This window comes from Salvia hispanica, chromosome 2 (assembly GCF_029641045.1).
Source record: "Salvia hispanica isolate PSC_SH4W2 chromosome 2, Shi_PSC_v1, whole genome shotgun sequence".
Lineage (NCBI taxonomy): Eukaryota > Viridiplantae > Streptophyta > Magnoliopsida > Lamiales > Lamiaceae > Salvia > Salvia hispanica.
This window is the reverse complement of record NC_142693.1, coordinates 5,565,514-5,582,488: the sequence shown is the minus strand read 5'-3', so window position 1 is coordinate 5,582,488 and position 16,975 is coordinate 5,565,514. Positions and strand designations below refer to the sequence as shown.

The window sequence follows — 16,975 nt, the reverse complement described above, 5'->3', positions numbered from 1 at the left end:
TGACTTGTATTAGTGAACTGAGGGAGGAACATTTAAAAGTTGAAGTATATGCAGATGACGTAACCACTTTTATGCTTAATTATCTCTAGGTTATTTTTCTATGCATTCAAAGTACCAAGTTACAAAAAAATGGCAGGGACTTCTAACATTAAGTACTCCATTTATATACTGTATGAATAAACTGCATAAATTTGAGAAGTAAAAGTGACATTAAAACACTGGTGAAACAATAGGAAACAATTGAAATAGAAAAAAGAAAGCTCTTCGGAATGGGAGATTCTATTCTTACACAACAACCAATCATTGAACTTAATATTAAGATGATACTACAAATTTCGTATCCCTCTTGGTTGTGTGAAATCAGGTTCTATCTCGGCTCTCCAGCCCAAAAAATCCACAGCCATTTACCGGACGCAGTAAACTCTTCATGTCTCGGACTGATCATCGTTTTCCTCGGGCAGCCCAAATACTCTAAGGTTTCTATTCATCGACCCAACAGCCACGTATTTTGCATCAGGGCCAAACTTGACACTTAATATTTTGCCTGTACCCGTGTAGTGAGTGATATAAGAACCAACAGTTTGAGCAAGTGAAAAGCTAAGATACAGCTAATCTTTGTAGTGCAAACTGCAAAGTCACTGGCAAAGCATCATTATCATCAAGGATGAGGAATATACCTGTGCCGGACAAGTCAGGGAATGTTTTTATGCAATTCCATTTACATTTGTCTCTCTTAACATAATAGACTCTGTCTGTTGCAACTTCATAGACTCTGTAATATTACCATGAATGAAATGGATCATTCACAATCACCGAAAGAGAAAAAACTAATTATTGTTATCACCTAAAGATCTTCAAATATATGTATACCACTAGATTGAAAAACTTCAGAAAAATGGAAGAAAACAAAATATCTCTGATATACTCAGTTATACTAAAGAAGGAGAAGTTTACAAGTGGCAGTTGTGTAATTTTTTTACTTTATTCTTTAATTGGTGGTGGTGGATGGGGTGGGCGAATTCAACATGTTAAGTGGAGCCAAATAGTGGTAGTTCAGTACCTGATGTCTGATCCTCCTAGAGCAAGGTAACTTCCACTATGGTCGAACTCCACTGCAAAATCAGAAGGTCTCAGGGTGAGGAATGAGAGAATACTAATAAACCTCTGAATTATGCATATGTTGATCCACATGCAGAACCATCAATCAATATATATTGAGTCAGGATACAAAAATAACCTGAATGTGTAGGCGTATTCTCATCATAAGGGGAAAAAGTCCTAAAGTTCGTGCTCAACCGCATATCCCAAAGCCTAACTCCATCATGTGCTGCAGTCTGAAAGTTCGAACATGATATTGATGGCATAAAAAACTTGGATGTCACTTTCTATGAAAGGAAAACCTACCGCCAGGAAATAACCATTCTCTGAAAATGAAATGGCTGTTACAGCCCCTTTATGCCCCTTCAAGAATCTAATAATTGACTGCTCATTGCCAATGACGATTAGATTAATCACAATATCAAAAAAAAAAAAAATCCAGATAGATAGAAAATTTATGTAAATGAATCTGCTACATCCCAAATCATACTAAGCCCTCTAGATGTACCCGTTCCAAGGAAGTGACCATCAGGATGAAAGGCTGCAGATGTGTATCCCCCAGCAGATCTTGTTGGATCTCCTACCTGCAAAGACCATACAGCACAAGTCAGAAGTAAAATTCTCGCCAGAACAGATGTAAAATTGAAAGGCAGAGAAATAAACATATTTGGTTCCTTTATGTGTCCGTGGTCTGTACCCGAGTGAGACAAGAACCTGAAGAAAGTTCATAGAAGCACCAAGTGCTATCAAGAGAAGCAGTGACGAAGTATTTATTGGTTGCATGGACTGTAACAGCTTGCACCTGTCACACAAATGTATTAAGCAAAGCTAAATCAAGAGTGTGAGGAATGAGAAGCCATGAATCAAATTGTATCAGATTTAAAATTCACTAACCAGCATTCAAGTTAATTACCTCAGCAGTATGATCCTCAAAAATGTGGCAACAGTCAAAATCTCCACCTTCAGAACCTCTCCATACACGAACTGACTGCAATGAGTAGAATGATATGATGTTGCAGAATAAACAAATATAACTGGCAGAATGCTAAAAAGGAGTTAGTAAAGCCATATAGCTCACAAGCACTCCATTGTTCCAAACTATCACAAAACACTCAATTTCCGCGTGTCAGTTTTACATAAAAGAACCTAATTCGACCAAAAGCTGTTACAAAAAATAATGGATAACAGAGTTCATGCCTAACAAGAAAAGGTTCCCACAGAAGAAGTGATTATTAGTGCTCTCTCCCACAGTATTTGACATACTTTCAAATCATTATTATGATAACAATAATTATAAGAGCAAATAGTAATGTTAAGTCACCTAAAAGGGGAGAAGTTTGCATCAAATGCTCAGAGAAAGTTAGCAACTAACAACTAACAAAACACAGAGTAAAAGAGATTTAAAATGGGCTGAAATCATGGTTGCTATTACCTTATCAGCAGAGCCAGTAACCACTAATTCACCTTCTGCAGCAAATTTGACGCTTGTAACCTAGAGAAGAACTAAACAATGTTTTTGAAAGAGTCCAAACAAGTTTAAACAGAGGGAGATCAAAAAACAAAACATGAAGAACAAGACAATGTTCAGTGCCAACCTCCTTTGAGTGGCCACTGAGAGTAGATACTACTTGGCCTGATGATCTATCAAAAACTACAGCATTCGAGTCTGCCCCAGCAGTGGCAATGAGATCCTAAGAGAAACATCCAGAAGAAGTTGCAAAATGTCTTCATATCAAGAATTCGAATAAATAATAAAACATGTAATGAAAAATATATACCTACTAATATCATAAAGGAAAATTGCAGAGTACTAATCAACAACATATGCTATGGATATAGCAAAGTTTGGCAATAACATAAAAAGCCAACAGCTCTACAATAATCCGAGGAAATCCATGACAGAAAGATCTAAATAGAAAGTGAAGTTTCCATACCTTAGAGAACAAGATGTCCATCGACAAAATCCCAGGTTTGTTGGTTTCATGAAGAGGATTTACGGTAAGTTGAGTGTACCTCTCCACGGTATCAATAGGAGTCACTGTTGATGGTACCTAGCAAAAGAAATAAAAAAACACATATCGATTAAAGAACATCATATTATCATATACACATCTATGATAGAACATCAAAAACAGGAGTTCCTGAAAAAAAACATATATAGATTCAAGGCCACTCTATTTGACAAGAGGCGCAAGACTAGAGTAACCTCTCGCCATTTCCTTTCTCTTGAAAGGGCAGAACTACAATCTGTAAGCTCGGAAATAATGCTACTTGAGACTCCTTGGTGAATCCTTTTCCCATCGGGACCCACCTCACTGTCCTCGATTGCTACATGCACGATAGATAATCTAATAAACCGACACAAGAACTCAAACACAGAATGAACATGAATCTGAGAAATCAAGAACCACTTTTCCCTTTGGCAGGTAAAATATCATCAATTGTCATAGGCTCTCTAGTCATGGGACATTCTCCAAAGTCCTGAACAAATTCAAAAAGAAGAAAGAATTGAAAAAAAGCAATGAGACAGAAGAAAATCAAAAATAGTGTATTCCATCACTAACAGATTTATTAACATAATCTAGACATTTCTCCAGCAGTGTGAAAGATTGAAAAACAAAAATCCTATGCAGGTTAAATTAAATGATTATCCAAGTATTCCTTAAGGAGCTAAATATTGAAGAATAGAAATGCCACAATAATTAAAAAATAAAAATAAAGAAAAAAACGAACCAAGACATGGCGCTCGATTAAGCGCTTCTCAAAGGGGAAACCGGATTTTGTGATAACAGGTTCCTCCGGCACCCTGCCAGAAACTGCGAACGAAATGCATACGTAAAATTACAAAATACATGCAACGTAGAGGAAGGTGATGGTTGCGAGAACGAAAATGGTGGTTTACTTGAACATCTCATGGCTGATGCTGATTTGTTCTGGATGCGCTAGAATATTTTATGTACAATATCATTTACTTGATTCATTCTCAAAACATCAGAATAAAAAAGTGTATATATATTGGTATGTATTTTATGCTAATATTTTATGTACAATATTATTATTTATACCTCCTACACTAATACATTGTAGAATATTTTATGTACAACAATAGTCTATCATTATTTATATCGTCTACACAATTTTAATATATTTTGTGTACAACATCATGCTATTAATACCATTGTTTATATCTCACATATAATTTAATTTTGTATTGGTGTGGAAACTTACATTGGATCAAGTTCTATGTGCATACTATAAAACAAACGTTGCTCGAATAGAAACTCCACTTGATAAAACTAAGTAGATTCTTCTTCAATGTATGTGATCGTAGATGTGCATAATGAACTCGATGCATTGTCGATTTTTCAAATCTTTAATACTATCATATATTACTCTCTAGTTAACCATCCTTAAAAATCTCCAAAAATCCTTAAAAAAACGCAATTTTACAAGAATTCTAATGAAATCTCAATCGCAAATGTTTGGATGAAGAAATTTGCATGAAAATGTAATATGTATATATATATATATTTAAAACTACCTACAACTTAATGTTCTTCGTTTAATTATTATAATGCTCTAAGTAATACTCCCTCCGTCTCGCTTTAGAGTGTCCACTATAGTTGGTCGGGCCAAGCCACGAAGTGTGGCCAGGCCACAAAATCGTGGTCGGGCCACCAATGCCCATGTTTCCCACTATAGTGGACATGGCCAAGCCATAAAAAAATTTATTTTTTCCATTTTATTTATATTTTAATTTTACTATAATAAAAATTGTTAGACTATAATAATTAAATAAAATGCATAATTTAATGAAAACTAAATTGAAAATCAAATCTCCATTGTATTATAGAACGGGGTAAAATTATACAACGAAAATTGTTTTAGAACACTCAAACAAAAACTAAAAAAAACACCGCCATCGCCGACTATTCGGTGTCATCATCAGAATCCGCCGCTTCATCTTCACCCGTTGCATCATCACCGCCAACGCCATCACCATCAACGCCATAACCAGGATCGTCTCCGCCTTGCATTTCACAAAAATTCAAATTGAAGGGAATAGGGTAAATTGTGTGTGAGAGTAGAGTAAAAATAACATTTGAATTTTAGGTATATATAGAAAAATTTTCGAAAATTTAAAAAAATAAATAAACAAAAAATCAGAAATAGGGGGGGCCGCGGCAATAGGAGGGCCGCGGCCAGGCCACGATCGTGGCGCTCCCATGGGCACCCCCCCCCCCCACCCTGCCACGGCCGCCCATCCCCGTCACTATAGGGAGCCGCGGCTCGCGGCTCTGGCGTGGCCCGGCCGCGGCTCCACTATAGTGGATGCTCTTAGGAGTCCCGGTTGAGTTGGCACATGTTTTAAGAAAAAAATGTTTGAGTGTGTAATAATTAAATATTGTAGTGGATGTTGGGACTCACTTTTACTTGAGTATCCAATAAATAAATGTTGTAGTGGATGTCGGGACCCACTTTTAACACTTTGTAGGCATTTTTTATTAGTTTATCTCAACCGGGACTCCTAAAGCAGGACGCCCAAAATTGATCAACCGAGACTCCTAAAGCGGGACGGAGGGAGTAATGACTTAAGTGAAATGTATATGATGCCAAAAAATATATATAATGATTAAATGTGTTTACCAAATTTGCAAGCAATTGTGGTTTAGTGTATTTATTGAATGATCGAAAATAATTTTTTCATCGAAACTCACCCAAAACTCCAAAATTAGTATGATATTGTCTGCTTTGAGCTAAGTCTTCACGGTTTTGCCTATAGGTTGCTCCCCAATATGCCTCATACTAATTGAATTTGGGTAATATTTATATATTGTTTGCAACTTTACTCATTCATCGTTGTGAGTTTATTTCATCCTAATAAAACCAAAGTATAAATTTATTTCGTAGGAGATTGTTGAAACTAATCAAGAGAGATAAAGTTTCCATTAGTTCATCGCTTGGTTGAATGAAAATTTGGTGACACGCAATGAAAGGACTCTCTATTCGTTCATGTTTCTAACGAATGAATATTGAAACGTTTTCAAAATACGAATGTCCTGCATAGTTAACAGAGTGGTATTAATACTTGAATTGTGTTATAGCATATCATTTACTCTTTTATTACAAAAAACATATACTATATCAGAGCATTACATTTAATTTATGATCGTTTTCATTCTCGTCCTCTTCCGAAGATTTTGGTTGTAAGAATGGTATTACTACTTGAATTGTGTTATAGTATATCATTTACTCTTTTATTACAAAAAACATATACTATATAGGAGCATTGCATTTAATTTATGATCGTTTTCATTCTCACCCTCTCCCGAAGATTTGGTTGTAAGAAACGCGTATGGACAACCAATAAAATCGATTTGACTAGTTGTCCCACCAAACTATATACTATAAGGGTCCGTTTGATAAGCTAGTAAAGCCAAGATATAGATATATATCCATTCATTTCTAAATGTTTGGTATCCTATTTACACTATCCCAAAGCCCGTGTTATTGACTATGGCCCATCTTGGCCCGGCAGATATAGCCTCAAAATGTGCAGATATGTATCTTACCAATTTGGTGGGATACTATTCCTACCTCAATTTATGAATCCAGATAAAATAAAAAATCTCCCCTATACCCTTCTACCGTCATCTTCTATTCAAAACAAATTCTCTACGCTAGGGCAATCCTCCATTCACAACAATCCTTCATGGTTGACGCTAGGGCATCGATTTGATTAGAATTTCATCTCTTCCATTCACAACAATCCTCCATGGTTGACGCTAGGGCATCGATTTGAGTAGAATTTCATCTGCAAGGGTTTCTTCTGGTCAGGTATTCCTTTTCCGTTTTTTCTCTATTTTTCTATGATCTTTTCCTAATTTTGGGGATTAGGGCTCGCTGGATTGAAGAACCACAGTGACGAGGTAGTAATTAGTTATTTCCTATTCAATTTCTCTTTTTCTGTACTTTGATCGTTGTAGTTTCGATTTAAATGTGGATTAGGGTTCATCTGTTCAATTGATTGGTTTTAGCTTTCACTACCTTATTTCAATTTTAAAATTTTAGCCTATTTGTGTTTATGATCAAAGGATGGCTCTCAGTGATATTGATATTGCTCTAAATCGACTTAATCAATCAAACTGAAGTCTTTAAATAATTTTGATACAATGTTTCTACCCCCAATTCAATGTAATTGATGAGTTTCAAATATATTTGTTGTCTATTGTGATTGAATTTATCTGTCCCCAATTGAATAGATATAAATCGTGTGATTGAATTGTTCTGGCCACAATTCCATATTCTGCCTCCTGATGTTAGCCAAAAAAAAAAGCTTTTTATAGTGAATTTATCTGGCCACATCTAGCATAGAACACAAGATTTTATTTGACAGATTATTGGATTGTTTGTAAATTTTGTCAACGTTTGCCTTATATGTTTGGGTGTTTGAATCATTTGTAACTGAATTGTTGTGTAATATATAATCATATTATTTTTTTTTATCAGATCACAAGATCACAGTGTTATGGAGACTCGTAAATTATCCGATGCATCAATTGCCTTAATACTTGAGGACATTATGCACAACTACAAGTTCGAAACAATGTGTATTCTTTACCTAATAGCTGCAAGGACTCGTAGCAGAGCGCGTAGTCGACGAGCAGCGGCTAGACAACCATTCACCATAATAAGTCGGATGCCAAATCAGGTTAATCACATGGATAGGTTAGTAGGAGCCACAGATGTCGATTGTGTGAACAACCTCCGAATGGACCGTAACACATTTGGGAGGTTATGTTAGACATATAGGAGGTCTTACGGATGGGAAATATGTTGTTGTGGAGGAGCAAGTAGCTATATTCTTAAGTATCTTAGCACACCATAAAAAGAATAGGATTGTTAAATTTGATTTTTTGAGATCGGGACAGACAATATCTCACTATGTACATCGTGTTCTACATGCGATTTTAAAGATGCACACCCTTTTTTTTGGTGAAGCCTGACCCAATAACCGACGATTGCCTTGATCCACGATGGAAGTGGTTTAAGGTAACTTTATATATGTTGATTCTAGCACTTGTTAAACCAATTCAATGCTGCTCACTTTGTTGTCGAAAATTATAGGGTTGTCTGGGAGCCCTTGATGGGACGTATATCAACATGCTTGTGCCTAATGCAGACAAGCCAAGGTATCGGACACGGAAGGGACAAATATCGACAAACACATTGGTGTGTGTGATCGATATATGAGGTTTGTTTATGTTTTACCGGGATGGGAAGGCTCGGCTGCAGATTCTAGAGTACTTCGTGACGCAGTCAATCGGGTTCATGGATTGCGAGTACCAAGAGGTAATTTAACATATCACACACCTAGTGCTCCACACATTGTCGGCTGACATCATTTTTTTAAATATTTGGTCACTTGTGAATTTTGTTTAATTTTATGGCATGAACATAGGGAATTATTACTTGTGCGACAATGGGTACGCAAACTGCGATGGATTCTTGACTCCATACAAAGCTGTACGTTACCATTTAAAGGATTGGGGCCCTATTGCAGAAATGCCTCAGAACCCAAAGGAAATTTTTAACATGAGACACACCAGAGCACGTAATGTGATTGAGAGAGCCTTTGCTGTACTAAAAATGCGTTGGGCAATTCTGCGTAGTGCAGCATTCTACCCGGTTAAAGTCCAAATTCGATTAATTATGGCCTGTTTTTTGCTTCATAATTTTATTCGCTCTGAGATGACATCTGATCCAATAGAGCAAGAAATAGATGGTGTTGAAGGTGATGAGGATGCTGAACATGATGACGAAGGGATAGAATTTGTGGATGGTGTAGAACCTTCAACGGAGTGGAACCAAAAACGTGAAGAAATGGCGCAAGTCATGTGGGACCAGGTGTGTGCAATTGCAATGCGTATTATTGCATTAAAATTTTATACATGTGTTTTACAAATTTTTCCACTAAATTATGTTTCTGTTTTAATTTTTGATGTGTCTTTCTTTTAAAATAATTTTCATTTCATATGTAGAGACAAGGTGTTGGAGCATGATGACACTATGTTGGTGCTGGATTGCAGTTGCGGAGGGAAAAATGTCTTTAGTGTGTGAGCAAGGCTGCACAATCATGGTGCAATGACTCTAGAAAAAATTTGAAGTCCAACTAGTTCTAATTTTCATAGCTATTGTGCTTGAATTATTTAGATTTGCAATAGGTAGTGGAACTGGTATCTAGTATTATTATTTCTCCTTTTTTATATTTATGTTTTGGTGAACAAGTTGAACATGATATGCATGATGGTTATTATTTCTCCTTTTCGGCTATGTAGCTAATGGTTATTTTTGCTTTTAATGATTGGTCGTTGCTGTCTTGTGTGTTTGCCTGATGGTAGGGTGAGGTTTACCTTAAATGCTAGGGTGAGGTTTACATAAGAGCTCTGCTCTCAGAAAAATCTCTGTTTTACTAAGAATCAAAAGCCTTGATGTTACTAATATTCAGTAAAAATCTCCAAATGTTGATTATACAATAAAGGCAACAGAGAATTGGAATAAATGTTCAAAAGTTATAAATGATGTGGGAAAAATGAAAACCGACTAGCTAGCAAAGAAGACAAAAATAAGAAGAAATCAACAAAATTTCAGTCATCAAACTCATGTATAGGTAGTTGGCTGCAAGCTATTCAGTTTTGTTGCAGGCAAAGAATACATCCATGACCAATGCACAATCATCACACATCATCACTTGGAGACATGATGAAGATTTTATCCTCTTTATATATAAAAAGAATTTCATAATTTTTCTTCTCTAGAAGAGATAATATTTTTCTTCTATTAGCTATACATAAAATTTTCAATTAACTGCAATTCACCATAACTTGCACAAAAACACTACCCAATCACGTACAACTATTGGATTTACTGAAAGAAAATGATATAAAGAAGAATGTATGAATGGTAAGGAAAAATAAGCAAACACAAAATAGATAATGATTCAAAATACGTTTCCAAGTTCAAAAAAACATCACAAAAAAAGTACACCATATGCAAAAATTGAAATTGGTTCAAAACACATTACTAAATTCAAAACATCTTAAAAAAAGGCTTCTTAGTCTATTATTTCTCCAATAAAAAACATGAAATCATTTTGGCGAGAGCTGCTCCAACACCATTTGCACATACTCCTTCTTTGCTATCTCACGCAGCCCCATGAAAAAGTCGAGGCGTTCCACCTTATCCAGAATAAAGCCACACACGGCAAACTGTTGCCTAATTGTTAGGCCCGGCACAACTTCAACAAGATCGAACACTTCTTTTCGAGCTTTGGTGAGGTCAAACTCATATCCGATACGAGAAGCCAAGCATTGAAGACGATCATTGGTAGCGTCATGCATTTTTCCAAGCATATCAACGAGACCATCATCCATTTCTCCCAGAGCCTTGCGCTTCTTTGTCTTTGTCGATGTATTCTGCGTTATTGTTTCACCCACGTCATTAAATACACCTTCTGAGTCAGCAATAGGAGACTGCTGGTCGAGCACTTGGTTGGGCATGAAGAAATCTCCGAAGCCTGCATTATAGTTATTACCTTCGCCAAGCCCCCGGAGGTTCTCTTGTGAGCATATGTTGTTTACTGCATCCATTATGTCCTCCGCGCCTTCCCCGTTGGCTCGATCCTTACCAAAAATCTCCTTCCAGTCGTCAAAGTAGGGCCATGATTTGGCACGCATGAACTTTGCATTTCCATCTTTCTGTAAAAAAATAAATTAAGAAAATTTAGCATCAATTATCATACCTTCACAATCACTAAAGAAAAAGTTTTATCAGCAATAAAACTAAGTAAAGAAATTTGAGAATGATAAATTACTTTTTCTCAGAGAAAAGAAAATTAATCAAGCCACGTCCTAGTCATGGTGAATAAAAATTGGCAAAATTTATGTTTACTTCTTTCCCTTCTCAAATAAAAGAAAATTAATCAAGCCTCGTACTATAGATTATTGCTACAGAATTCAGTTTCTATACAAAGGCATACCTTCACAATTTCTGCCCACTGTTGGTCATCACAGTCAATTTTGTGGTCTTCATTCAGATTAAAACCGACACCACTTAAATTAAGGATCTGTTGAAGAGAGTAATAACTCTTTTTCCATGCAGACACCTTCGATATGATATTGGGATTAACCTTCAGATCAGTTGTCGGAAACTCGCGGCGTAGCGCCTCTTCCAGCCTAACAAGGTATCCGGCGCGAAATCCATTATCAGATTTCCAACCCTGAGCAACGAGCTCCTTCAAGGTCGCGAGTAGAACCCCTTCCTCCCGATCAGTCCAAATACGCCGAGTCCTTTCGCTTTTGGGTTGTTGGGGTCGAAGACCCCCGCCAGTTCCTGGTCGTAATATCATTCAAACACACACCAAATTCAGCGCATATGATTCTGCGGAATTAACGAAGCCAAAATGAATTATCTAAACACAAACCGCGACCACCAGAAGAGGAGTCCACGATTGCTTTGCTACCCCGGAAATCAGCCATGTGGCCTAGAAAAAGCAACTACATCATGTTTGGCCATGACAATCACACACATATAGTGAAAAAACACAACACGTGAAGATTTAGTAGGATTTAATAGAGAGCCTAATAGTAAGATTTAATAGAGAGCCTAATGCCAGTAACAGAAGTTTGTTTACCTTTCGAAGAATCGTGCACAAGAACGAAGCCGCTTGAGAAATAAGGAGGAGGGGAAGGAGAGTGAAATGCGATGTTCTTTTTTGTTTCTCCCACGTAGAGTATATATAGGAAATAAACAGATTCAATCATTTAGGTTTAGAGGGAGCCGCCATAATAAGGAGGGAAAAAAGAGCGCCAAATTTTTGATATCAGATTCAATCATTTAGGTTTAGAGGGATCCGCCATCAGAAATAAGGAGGGAAAGAAGAGCGCCAAATTTTTGATATTGTTTTTTGTTTCCAGTATATAGGAACGAAAGGATTTGATTAATGCACAAGATTTGATTTGTTAGCTACTTCTCGAAATACAAATAATTAAATATTACTTGAATAGAAATATTGTTTTGTTAAAAATCCTCTGATCACATACCTCTTTTAATATGAAACTCAAATATTGTTGCATGAAGCGGGTAAATTTCTTGAGAAGATACTCGGGCGCTAGTACGTACTAACATATTATTGTTTTGTAAAGATGTTTTAATACACATAATAGAGAGTTTTCACATGGCATCATTTTAAGAAATGAGAAATACTTTAAAACAATTGAGATTTGATTATGGAGTAGCACAAAGTTTAAGAAAAAAGCAATTCTCACTAAAGAGAAAGAGGAAAAAGTTGCGAGAGCATTTAGCTAAGGGAGACAGGAACCGTTGCACAACCTTATAGGAATAAGAACAATTTTGCAATCTTACAACAAAAGGTCATAAACTTCTGCACATCTTGATACTTATAAACCACAACCAAACTTTATGGAACATAAATACAAGTGTTAAATCCAAAGCTTGCTACTGACAGCTTAGATTGTCAAAGCTTGGGCCGTATTCTACATTCTACACCAAATGACAGGTCATCAAAGAAATACTTGAACAGATCACAGAACATACTCAGCCAAGACAAGTTTTTAATATAACCAACATGATTAACAGGTCATATTCAACGTAGCTAGCATAAAAACACTAGCTAATCAAGTACACCTATTGGATTTTATTGAAAGAAAATGATAGAAAGAAGAATGTACAGATGACAAGGAAAAATAAGCAAACACAAAATATATATTGGTTCAAACCACATTTCCTAGTGACAAAAAACATCACAAAATAGCTTCATCATACTGAAAATAAATATTGGTTCAAAAACATTACTAAATTCAAAACATCATAAAAACGCTTGTCTTATTCTAAGTTTCTGTAAGGAGCTTGCTGGTCAGGCTTTGGTTGGGCATGAAGAAATCTCCGAAGTCCGCATTATGGCGTGTCTTCCACGTTGGCTCTGTCCTTACCAAATATTTGCTTCCAATCGTCAAAGTAAGGCCATGATCGGTCACGCATGAACCTTGCATATACATCTTTCTGCAATAAAAAATTAAGAAAATCCTGCATCACTTATCATACTTACTATAATTAAAAAGAGTTTTTATCAGTAATGAAACAAAAGTAAAGAAGTATAGATGATTTGAGAATGATAGGAATCACTTTTTTCTCAAAAGAAAAGAAATAAAATAAGCCGCTTCCTAGACACATTGAATAAACAATTGAGAAAATTTATTTTACATCTTCCATCCAACAAAGAGCGTAATATGTATACTACAAATTAGATCATTAGACACAAGCATACCTCCACAATTTCTTCCCACTGCTGGTCGTCACAGTCGATTCTGTGGTCTCCATTCAAATTAAAAGCAACCCCGCTCTGCTTAAGGATATATTCGAGAGTGTAATAACTTTTTTTCCATGCAGACACCTTCGATATGATATTGGGATAAACCTTCAGATCCGTTGTTGGAAACTCGCGGCGTAGCGCCTCTTCCAGTCTAACAAGGTATCCGGCACGGAATCCATGATCTGATTTCCAACCTTGAACAACAAGCTCCTTCAAGGTCGTCAGTAGAACATCTTCCTCCCGATCAGTCCATATACGTCGATTCAAAATACCTTGAAAATCAGCCATGTTGCCTAGAAACCAACGACGTCAAGTTTGGACACGACGATCGCACATATAGTGAAAATACAAATAATTTGAAGATTTTTTGGAAGATTTAACGTGTATGAAGTGTGTGCATAATCTTCTTGTTAAAATTATTTACAAAACATGGTTCAATAACAAGAGTATTTACCTTTCAAGAATAGTGCACAAGAAGAACAAAAGCCGCCGCTCGTGAGTATTAAGGAGGGAAAAAAGAGAGCGAAAATTGGAAGTTCAGTTTTTTTTCCCACGCAGAGTATATATAGGAAATCAAATGATTTAGGTTTGAGCAATATGCCGTGAGATTATAAGGGGGAAAAAAGAAGCCAAATGTGATATTCTTCTTTTATTGAATGGAATTTAAAAGATTTGATTAGGTCAATACAAAGGACAATCTAGGAAATAAATTAATTTATTAAGGTCAAATTTGTCATTGCATATCTATTTCTTATTTCATAACTTCCCTACCAAACAAAGTGGGCTTTTTAGAAAAATAATTAACTAGGTTATCAAACGTGTGTTATTAAAATTATATCTTTTCCTAACTTGGCTTTAAATCTAGATCACTAACTAACCTAGGTATATTCCACACCACTTATCAAACGGACCCTAAGGATATTGCCTCCACACATTAATGATATTGAATTCATGAGTTAATACCCTTCTTTCATTCTCTCATCATTTAATAATCTCTCTCATAAAACCAAACCCCAAAAAATAACAAAACATGCATCTTACTTTCTTGTCCAATACATATATGGTTTTGATGATTTAGCTACCATTTGTTTTTGGTGTTTAATTTCAACCTCTGAATAAATCAAAAGGTGGCGATAAGAAAAATGTTGTAAGCATGTATTCCTAGGAAAGCTGATCCGATCTATATATATCTCTCATTCTTCTTTTTTTGTTTTAGTTTGTTATTATTCTAAATTTAATTGTGGAGAGAATAATGTTGCAAGAGATGGTTCAATTATAAAACTCATCCATACTCACATTTTATTTTAAAAATAATTCATACATACTCATCCATACTCATATTTTATTATAAAACTAATATATAAAGTATGATCTACATTCCATTAACTTTTTAAAACCCTTGTCTGGTTAAAGTGAGACAATCTTTGTTTGACGAAGGAGTATAACCATTTGACATTGTCAATAATGCCTCAAATAATCGTGCAATGACGCAACAATATTCAGAGAAATTAAGTTGGGCTTTGAGGAACTAATAAATGGGTTATTGGGCTTTTACATAAAAAAATTGACTGAACTTTTAGTTTGTATCTATATCCAATAATCCTAAGACTTAATTATCTACGTAAATTGGGCTATTGGGTTTTCACATCAATGGCGATTTTCGTTTGTTTGATTCACTCATGTTGCAAAATCTAAGGCCACCTAGATTTGCTAGAAAGTTCAAAGATTGGAAGTCTGAATTTTCATCATGCCTGTTAAATATAGTAGTACACTCTAATGATTTTTACAATGTCTAATTTGATTACTTAACTAATTTTCTATTCTTCTTCTTTTGTTATTATTGTTGATAAAATCAGATCCGATTCCACAGTTTTTAGAAAAGTTGCAGATTAATGCAGTGCCCCTTTATGCACAGCGGGAGCCATTTAGTATAAATATAATCCTAAAAAAACTTATCTTCTAAGGAGACAAAAATTGAAATATGATTACTGGCGTTTGAAAATTATAAAAAATAATTATAATCTAGGATGTAAAGAAAGCTTTCCTAAGTTGAAGACAAATTATCTTAATCTTTTGCTTTTTAGGATGTTTCTATTTGTGTCCCATAATTTTAGTTGAGATATGAAGCGTCAGTAGTCAAATTAGACACACAAATTAATATCCTTAATAGCATTAAAAAATAAAAAGTGTTCTTATCCGATTTTTTTTTTTTTTAAGTGCAAGACACAAATTTTAGCCATAATATTGTATAGTGAATTAAACTTGTGTTTAAATTGATTGTGTGTGTGTGTTCATTAAGGTTGTTCTTAGCAATCTTTCGATGAACAATCTTAGCTAGCTTTAAATGCCAAATAAAGTAGAGAATCACATCATTTGTGGGATAGTATAATCTGTAAAAGTATAAATTATTAATACTATTTCTTTCTTCCATGCACTGTTTTCAACTATATAATTCGTTGCTCAATAAACAAGTCAATCATTAGTGGAGTTATGACGAATCATGTTAAATATCACAGAGACATTGTAACCATCAAACAAGAGCCGTTCAATAAAAAATACACATAATTAATTAATGAAAAATAGACACATAATTAATTAATCATGATGAGTTTAATACTTTATGAACGTGAAAGTGATGTGCAAATCTAGTGCTCGTTTCCTAGTGCACGGGTCCCTTTGTAGCATCTAAACAAAAATTTCCATTGGTCCAATTGTATTACTAATAGACTAAACATTTTAATTTATTTATTTTGAGTTTTGTTTTAAATGACAAGAGTCAATGTATTTTATTAAGAAATTATAAATTTAGTATATAGTAGCAACCAAACTGATCGATGCTTAATTATCAACCCATTTCAGTTTTGGCATTTCCAACTATTATATAGTACTAATATTTTTATAATGGCATATCAATAATTCCAAGATATATAGTTGAAAACTATTACTATTATTATATAGTCGACAATTTAAACTGCCCCTTTAAACTTTTGCTAAGGAGACCCCATATATATACCCTTTTTAATTCTATTATCAACTTTTTCGGTTCATGCTTCTACCAATACTAATTTCAAATTTTGAGTTCCATATAAATATTCATAACTTAAAGAATATAAATTAAAAATTGAAAATGCTTTGCAGATGGGGAAATAGGAGCGGCACAAAATTCAGCCGTTCAAATTTAATTTCTAAAAATACCATATTTCAACTAACATGATGAGTTTGTAATATGTTTAAATTTATGAGCATGATTGATATTTGAAGTTCAATGTATCTATTCATGACAAAATTTAGCATGTGTTGTCACTCAAAACGTTATGAGAAAAACTAGTTTCAATCTCGTAATAATGTCGCACATAATTTTCTTAAGGGTTCCAAAGTAATGGTGGCAATTAAATATTAGATCACACAGTAAAATAGTAATATAATCTGAGTAATATATGAAATTATTAATTTACAGATCGTGGTTTCGACGAAGATGGTGATAAG

The 16,975-nt window shown here is 34.9% G+C and overlaps 3 protein-coding genes across 3 annotated transcripts; all 3 read right to left on the bottom strand.

Annotated features, from left to right (window-relative positions):
- Positions 1 to 228: 228 nt before the first annotated feature.
- LOC148931474 (pre-mRNA-processing factor 19-like) lies at positions 229 to 1,520 on the bottom strand. Its single transcript, XM_089064437.1, has 5 exons — positions 1,405 to 1,520; positions 1,238 to 1,334; positions 1,061 to 1,112; positions 678 to 772; positions 229 to 544 (listed from the first exon to the last, which is right to left on the bottom strand). The coding sequence occupies exons 2-5, from the start codon at positions 1,299 to 1,301 to the stop codon at positions 426 to 428; spliced, it is 330 nt and encodes a 109-aa protein (XP_088920563.1). The 5' UTR covers positions 1,302 to 1,334; positions 1,405 to 1,520; the 3' UTR covers positions 229 to 425.
- Positions 1,521 to 1,553: 33 nt separating this feature from the next.
- On the bottom strand, positions 1,554 to 5,135 carry LOC148931473 (pre-mRNA-processing factor 19 homolog 2-like). The gene is made up of 9 exons (XM_089064795.1): positions 5,069 to 5,135; positions 3,832 to 3,914; positions 3,305 to 3,529; positions 3,033 to 3,149; positions 2,694 to 2,789; positions 2,531 to 2,590; positions 2,012 to 2,086; positions 1,796 to 1,900; positions 1,554 to 1,682 (listed from the first exon to the last, which is right to left on the bottom strand). Exons 1-9 carry the CDS (start codon positions 5,133 to 5,135, stop codon positions 1,554 to 1,556), a joined length of 957 nt encoding a protein of 318 aa, XP_088920921.1.
- Positions 5,136 to 10,247: 5,112 nt separating this feature from the next.
- LOC148931472 (uncharacterized) lies at positions 10,248 to 11,636 on the bottom strand. The gene is made up of 3 exons (XM_089063936.1): positions 11,582 to 11,636; positions 11,138 to 11,490; positions 10,248 to 10,856 (listed from the first exon to the last, which is right to left on the bottom strand). The coding sequence occupies exons 1-3, from the start codon at positions 11,634 to 11,636 to the stop codon at positions 10,248 to 10,250; spliced, it is 1,017 nt and encodes a 338-aa protein (XP_088920062.1).
- Positions 11,637 to 16,975: the final 5,339 nt, after the last annotated feature.